Here is an 8427-nt window from a genome sequence, read left to right as displayed (position 1 = left end):
TAACAAGGCAGATCTGAGGTCACGCCAGAAAGTTGAGTCAGCAAGGCAGGCCCTGATCTGCTGAGGGTAACCAGAGCCTGCTACAGAGCAGTGATTGCCAGGCAAGTCCGTAGTAATGAGGTACGTCCAATTCCAGTTTCATCAAGTTATCCACTAGCCCAGGCAGCGAACCCCAGGGAGAGCAGGGTTATGCACTCTGGCTCCTGACATGATACTGCATTTCAAAAGAGCTCTTCATTGAGCTTTCCTATGCCTCATCATTCCATTCCTGCCAGTGGTTTTGTGGACACCTTAAGAGCCAATGCCAAACCTCTTAAAAAACACAGCTAACAGAACAGAAATAACAGTGACTGCCACAACCTCATTTGCTTCACTGATCTCACAGCCTTTGGCATAACTTGTGTATTTACTCCGGGAACTACCCTTTTCCCCACCACCCTCACAGAAAATCACATTGAAAAAAATGCGCACAGTTCACACTGAGAACTACCGTGGGGTTTGACATCTCCACTGTGTCTATAGCAGTAAAGGTACTACGAATCCACTTTTGAAAGGCAGCATTTGAAGTGGATGTGGCTTGAAAATTCTCAGTGCAAATGACTGCACCGAGGGATATTAACTAACATGAATGAGCAACTAGTCTTAGCTTTCCATAGATACACACACACAAAAAAACGCTTTGCATTTAGCTACTTGAAGGTATGGCTTGATACAAGCATATTTACCACTGAAAAGTAACAACGTTCAAGTCAATTAATCTTTATTCAAGGTAAAATTAAGCACACAGTAGTGAGATAAGAATGCTAAATATTTGTCATGATTTGTCAAGACATCAAAGGTAGTATTTTAATCTATTTACCAAACTTAGTACCACTCTAAGATTTAGCATTTATAAACCTATTGCAGAGCTTTACTAAGAATAGTTTTCTAAAAATACTGTTATGAAGTCTATGCCTTAGAAAATACATTTTTAGAAGTAATCTATTGTTTAGTCAGCTATATATTGATTTTTACATTTAAAACCAGAAAAGAACTCTTATAAACCTCTTTTTTTTTTAACATCACTTGACATCACACAGAAGTGCTACCCCACGCAGTACCCAGTGCTCTGGAGGCTGAAGGGTTTTAAGATCCACAGCAGCAATGTAATTCATATCTGTTCGAATGGTCTTTTTGTAGACTGGACATGAATACAGACGTGGATCTTTTGAAGCTGAAAAGACAGAAGAGATACATAAAACAATGAAACTAGGTTGAAAACCAGGGCCCTAAGGGAGTGGGCATAAGGCAAATGTAAAGCTGATTCAAAGTTCTATAGCACGCAGATCTCTACCACCGCAGAAAACTCTTACTCACACTGTTCACTACTGTGCTATTGCCTGCTGAAGGCCACAGATGGCTTGAAATTCCTGTAGGTTTAAGATTTAGTATCAGAACCTAGGAACTGGATGAAGCAAGAAGTGTAAATGCACACACTAGTGCGATTAGCATTATTATTAGTTCAGTCTGCCCACTGAACATTAATAGTATCTTGATAAGAATTAATGTGTCAAAATAAAAAACGCTGTATCTCAAACAACCTATTCTGAAATGCATTTAGTTATTTCAGAGTATAAATTGTCCATTTCTTCACTGCAGAATTAGAACAGTAGTCTAGTCATGCTCAATACCTCAGTGTTCATTATTCAGCATCTTGTCTGCTTTCACAGTGATCATGCATCTTATGAAAGATCAGCTACACAAAATCCTGGCAAAACAGCATGTAAGCAGGCGTTGCTTTTGGAGGTGGACTGCTTTTCAACAGAAGTTTACAATTTTACATTCAACAGTGGATAACCCTATCCCATTTCCCATCCCTATTCAACAGCATTTCCTAATTTATATGCAAAAAATCTCCACGTTAACCTAAATTATCCATTGTCACACAGCAGCACTGTCCTTCAGCCCCATAAGTTTCCTTTCCATTCTCACAGTCCTTTTCTGCCTCAAAGACAAAATATTTTCCACCACCTGATTCTACCTCTTGCTTGGTTCTGTTAGCTCAAAAATAAACTTGTGCAGGAAAAAAAAAAAAAAAAGAATATATACACATCACATATATAACATGTTATCTGTACATAAGTTATATGAGACATACCTGGGTTTTTTTAATATATTTGAAGTATGTATATAGGACACAGAAGTTTTATCTATATATAAATTCTATTGGGTTTTGGGATCTGGGAAAGAGGTCATTTGGGTTTAGGTTACAATGGCTCCAGAAGTTACACATTTTATGCATGAAAGTGTTAACCTTCTCAATCTAGGACTCAGACTGTCAATGTAAGACTAAATGCAAGCACGTTCATCAGAGGAGGCAGAGAAGAGCTTGTATTTAATGGGTTTTAAACTTTACTCACACCATTAAGACCAGAAGAGGGTAAACTATCTAAATACTAGAAAGGAAAGTTTCTATCATCAATTATTAAGGAAGGCTGAAAGCTAAAGACAGGGAAGTCTCCCCTATTAAAAAAGATTCAGTATGTATATATGAATATAGCAATAGCCTCCTGAAATCCCTAAAGTCCAAAAGACTTCCATGCAGTTAAATGAAATGTTACATTGTATTCTATCAAAATAGCATTATTTACAATAGTTACTTACTGTTATTCTCTGCATATATCCTTATAACTGGCATCATCTCGAAGAGTACCTTGGGCTTAGATTCCGTCAGTCTCATGTTTCTTCTGTCCCAACCAGCTCCTTCCAAATACAGCCCATACACATACACACCTTCCAAAGGAGGGCTTGTGATATCATCCTTCATCCATTTAGTGACCTCATTGCACAGCACTACACTGTCAAGAGCCCACCCTTTGTTAGCCCTTGTTATTTCCTGCCCAAAATAGATGAAAGTATGGAGGTTACATATTTACATGCGCATAGAGCCATTATTTCCAAGCATTTATTAGAAACATTCGTATGGTCACAACTTATTCTCTTCAATACAAAAAAAAAAAAAAAAAAAAGCTTTTTACAATATTCATGATTACAGTAGTTTGGCTTCTCTCTAAGTTAGTGATGGCATGGTACTACAAGAAAATTTCCAGTACTTTACCCACTATATTTGATTTTCATTCTTTCTATTATATACTCTATCTTAAGACCATACCAAGTAAGACAACCACTGAATGCCAGTGGTAACTGGCTCTTGTGAATATGAAAATTTCACAGTTTTCATGAGATAAGAAAACATTTTGACAAAAGAAAAATGCATAATGTGCTGCATATTTTCTGGGATTACCTCCCTTTTCCTGTACCTATACTCTTCATTAACTGTATTCTCAACAATGAGTAAAAGCTCACACAGCTCTAAAGCTACAGAGACTACAAAAAAACCACAGAGAATAGTTGAAGATAAACAAGCTTACGATTCAACATATACTGCAAATTTAGTCAGTTAGCTATTGCACTGGACAACCTTCCTTTATCCTACCCAATCCCTTAATATCCCATGCCATTAAGTTATGCCAGATCTAAATTTTATCCTGGTCTTGTAGATGTTTTCCAAGATCTTTGAAGTAATTGGAATTAATGTTTGTCCCATACTGCAGTTAATTAGCTGCTTTAAGAGACCAGAAAGGTTATAGTTCAATGATCACTCTGGCTCTTGATCTTCCTCATTTCTATTTGTTCCACCACACAGCAAAGCCCAGAAAGTCACTTTGGTTTTTATCTTGGGCCATCAGGTTTTTATGTACCCACGTTGTCTTTTCAGGGAACCAGAAAAGTTCTGTAGAATCCAACTGTTCCAGATCCTCCTAATAAACCCTCTCCATAAGCTTAGGTCCAAAAGAAAACCCCAGTTTAGGACTGTTTATGAAAGAAATGTATCTTGTTATATAATTCCAAGGCTATATGCCTGCAATCTTAGTAGAAGTAGGTCACCAATTAATCTTCGCCTGTCAGACTGAAGTTCTAGGCTAAACAGATCTCAGAGCAAGAAGGAAGATCTTGCTTCTCTGCAAATCTGCATTCTCTCCTCCAAAAGTTAACTTTTTTCTGAGGTCCCATTGGATTCCCACCTGAGTATTCTTTCCCAGTTTTATAGATTCCAGACAATTATTGTCTCCAATATGTCCCTTTAGGCTGACCAACATAGGTATTAATTGCCTCCTTTTAAAGTAAAAAGTAGCTCACTTGTCAAATGCAGCTAGTGTGCTGAGCAACCAACACAATCGTCAATCTACAGAGATTCCTACATTAACAAATACATCAGGCTTCCTTCTTGGTACACATTAATAAAGGAAATGCTTTCCCACTTCATGAAGAGAGACTGAATCAGCTCAGGAATGAGCTGAAGGAAGACTTCAGACTGAAGGAAGAACACTTCACAGGCAGTTATGCAGTCATAAATTTTCCCTGTTGACATGTGGCCAAGTACATAGCTCTGGCTTCATCACACAATTTTTTTTTTTTTACATTATGGTAAAGAATAGAGTGAGAATTTAAGCCAATTTACCTGCCTCACTGCAGTTAAAAATCCCTGAGGATTAAAAAATCCTGTCATCCAGAAGCAGTTTGGTCGGCTTTCAAAAATCCAATTGTAAAACTGGTGGTTTCTTTCTAGAAGCTCAGTAAACCAGAAACCAAGTGTACTGGAAGCCCAAGATGCCTAAAAATAGTAAACACGATGTTCATTTTTAAATTTCATTCAACAGTTTTAAAACATCATATTCATGTCAAAGAAAGGTAATTCCTCACAAGGTAAACAACATAATATTAGCAAAACATATTTAAACCTCATTTTTCATATCTTAACTTTTAACATGTTAAGATAAATGACACTGAAACATGAATCAAGTTCTTGCTCTGTTCAAACTCGTGCCTACTATTCCATTTAGACATGCTTAATGGTCCCTGTGCTAATTGTCCAATTTATGACATTTCTGCAAAATTAGATAGCTGTGTAAACTGGGAAAAATAAGCAATGGGCACAAGATGAAATGTGTGACCATTTAAACTTAGGGGGATTTTTTGTTTGTGGTTGGTTTGTTGTTTTTTACTGGGGAGGTGATCAAACACTGGAACAGGTTGCCCAGAGAGGTCATGGACTCTTGATTCTGGACGGTCCTGAGAAACCTATTCTAACTGACCCTGCTTTCAGAAGTGGGGTTAAACTAAGCTATCTCCAGATGTCCCTTCCAGTTGCTACTATTCTGTGATTCTATGACTACAAGTCTTAATCTCAAAGAATAACAACAGTGTAGTCCACTAGCGTGCATACTATTTTTTACAATCCATCATCACATTTCAAATTATTCTCTTCTCTCTAGCTTTTTATCCTGCCAATATGCAACAGGCTGTTAAAATGGGAAATATGTGCATCTCCCACATTCATTTCTATTTTTTTAAATTAAACAGGGCTTCTTTCAATCGCTTTTATTTAAGCCCAAAATCTACTCCAGCAGTTACACAGTCCTGGTTAACACTTGCGTTTGAAACATGTATATACTGTAGGTCTAGCTGTTTAATCTAGCTCTACAAAAATAATTGTTTTTTTCTTTACAAAACGAGTGATGTACACCTACTTTTTTCCAGCTAGCAGGAATCCTTCCATCATACATGCAGTCTAAAGCATCCCTCAGGTTTTCACTCATAACAACTGTCCCATCAATGGCAAGTTTTAGATCAGTCAGAGTGCTTCTCACTAGGGAAATAACTCTCTGCATTTGTTCTATCTCTTGCCGCAAAAATATGTTCATAGGCTGAAAAGGTCCCATGTTCTTTAGTTTCTCTTTTACCTGTAGGTAGAAAATCAAAGATCATTCAACATAAGTAAAAAACAAAAGTGGCTTCATGTCAAGGTTAGGCCCTGATACAATTTTTAAGACAAAATACTTTTATTTGGGATGTTAAAAGGGTCAGTTTGGCATTCTTCTTGAATCTTCTGCAAGACAGATATACAGGATTTGTTCCAAGAGAAATCTATGATGCTGAGACTGGCTATTTTTTCAGTCTAACTCATGATTTAATCTGTAGATCATTCTAAGAGCTAACATCATTTAAACAGCAGGTAGGCCATACTCCATTTCAAGAATTTCAGCTTTAATTCCAACAGACAGTTCCCAAGGTTCACTTTGCACAAACCAATCAAGACTGATTGCCCCAGTCACTTTGCCTCAGCACAGTAGCACTATTTATCAGCAGTCTGGGAACTAACACAATGTCAGGCAGTCTTGTATTCTAATAAAACTTCCTGATATATCTTTAATCAAAGTGTAAAGTTAACAAATTAACAATCATATTGACATAACCAGAAATTTTGTAGTCAATATGGTCCTATTGGGAGATCGGTGAAATAATCACATATAACAGGTATTGAATCCTATAGCAGGGTAACAGGCTTGTTCTTAGTAATATGCATGATCTTTCTCAGTTTACCAGTATTTTGCTACACAAAAAGGAATTTAAATAGTTTTCACCCCTGAAAAAGTTAGTGCCCAACATTTGCTTTTATTAATACAAACTAGATTTGTATTCACTAAATTCAACCTGCCATATCTGATCAGAGCTGATTTGCCAAAAAAAAGTCCTTATAAACTTAACAGGGCTAGCTATAGATATACAATGACACTACATAATATATGCCTTTATTAAGCCACATGTCTATTCCTGTACATGTCACGTAGAATTTGAAGCTAGTTGGACTAACAACTACCATGACATTTAGCCCATCACTAAAGCAGTACCCTTCTGAGAAACTCAATAAATTGCAATCCTTTGCAGATCTCAGACACCTGGGGTTCAGGCTTTTGGAAACTCATAAAGCTCAGGCTTCTACAAAGACAGTAGGTCAGACACTTTATCAAATGCAAACTTCTGGAAAACTTTTAGTGGATAATCAGTATTCCAAATTCAGATATGTTAACTCATCTGTTCAGATAAAATATTTTATCATAATTATGTCATTCGAAGGAAGGGAGATTACATAATACAAAATGGGCTACAGAAAACATAAAACAACAGATGTAATACATGGCTACCCGAAGAGAGTCTATACTCATGAGCATACCCCACATAAGGGAAACTCATTACTACGTAAAAACACAACAGATGATGTTAGACTGTGCAAATCTTCTTGCTCCTTCTCATAGCTCAGCATACTGACAGTAGAAATTTGACATTCATAAGCCACCTAGCCTCATATCAGGTCTCCATGCTAACTTCCATCAAAGAGTAAATAAAATGACAAAATACTCAGAACAAGAGATTTTGCTCTCCTCAAGAAGGAAATGGCAGACAAACTATCTAATTAATAAGACATCTCTTACTGCCTAGATGAGCAGGTAGCTACTTTGGGTATCTGTTGAAGTACAAACATGGATGTGAACTTCTTTCTCATGACACATCAGGGTGATTCACATCCATTTCATAACAAAAGTGGTGTAAATGCTTTATTACTGATATAACTAATCTTAATTGCTTTTAAGCTTTCACAAATATAATGAAACACAAAAGTTCATCTTCCCCTGATACAGGAAATATAGGAACCTTTAATATTTTACAAGAATTTTCCTCTCATTTATTTGAAGCTCATGAACAGCCTCACCTGGGAAAAACTATAATATCAGCATCCTAAAACTCTGGGGGTCTAAAGGACAAGTAAGATTTATGGCAAGACCCAGAAACAATACAAATTGTCCAAACAAACTATAGTCTCCAGGATGGGGACACAGAATACCATCAATTGGAGTGCCCATGAAACTAACCATCAGTAAATGTTTTCTAACTGTAAGAAAACCTCCTTACCTTGAGACTCATTCTATGTTCCACACAAACAGATAGAAAGTTTCTATTTCAGAAAAGATATGGCTGCAAGGCAGCAGGTGTCCATTACAAATATAATTGCATAGGTTATTATGTGTTAATATGAATCCTGAGGTAGTAGCATCAGGCTTCAATCAATGAAAGCTATCACTTGACAAGCTTTTCAGCATTCACTTCACTGAAGAAGAAAGCAACCTAAAAATATCTTCAGAATGTAAGCCGAATCCCAAAGTAATATATATGTTAAAGCTGTAATAATTTTAGAAGCATGAATACACTTGCAACATGACCTCAGTTCTCTACAGTGTCAACAACCTCAGTAAAAAGCTGATGATTCTACCTCCCACATAGTGCAAATGACAACTTAATGCTTAAGTGGTTTCATATTTTGAAAAAGCTCTTGGAAAAGCACTTCAGTGCACATATAGTGACTTCATTATAAATGTTAAGAGTCTGGTCAGACTTCTTTAAAATACGTTTTTGAAGTATTGCCTGTATGAATGAATTCAGACATGCTTTTAGAAAAATTAATATCGTTACTTTTCTTTTTTTTTATCCACACAAAGCAAGATGGAGCAAATGTGTTTGACAGAATTTCATTAACTCACTTCAAATGGT

General features: G+C 36.6%; 1 protein-coding gene across 1 annotated transcript in view; it reads right to left on the bottom strand.

Annotated features, from left to right (window-relative positions):
• Positions 1-1061: 1061 nt before the first annotated feature.
• LOC104515966 (dynein heavy chain 5, axonemal-like) overlaps positions 1062-8427 on the bottom strand; it is a gene marked incomplete at its 5' end in the record, with an annotated part of 55575 nt that continues 48209 nt past the window's right edge. Inside the window, 5 exons of the mRNA XM_010160144.1 lie at positions 1062-1213; positions 2644-2875; positions 4502-4654; positions 5571-5783; positions 8418-8427. The exon at positions 8418-8427 is cut by the window's right edge and continues 215 nt beyond it. Coding sequence (XP_010158446.1) covers positions 1062-1213; positions 2644-2875; positions 4502-4654; positions 5571-5783; positions 8418-8427 — 760 coding nt within the window. The remainder of the gene's footprint in view (positions 1214-2643; positions 2876-4501; positions 4655-5570; positions 5784-8417) is intronic.

This window comes from Eurypyga helias, unplaced genomic scaffold (genome assembly GCF_000690775.1).
Source record: "Eurypyga helias isolate BGI_N326 unplaced genomic scaffold, ASM69077v1 scaffold5301, whole genome shotgun sequence".
NCBI lineage: Eukaryota > Metazoa > Chordata > Aves > Eurypygiformes > Eurypygidae > Eurypyga > Eurypyga helias.
Note: the sequence above shows the minus strand (reverse complement) of the source record. Positions and strands in the feature narration are given on the sequence as shown.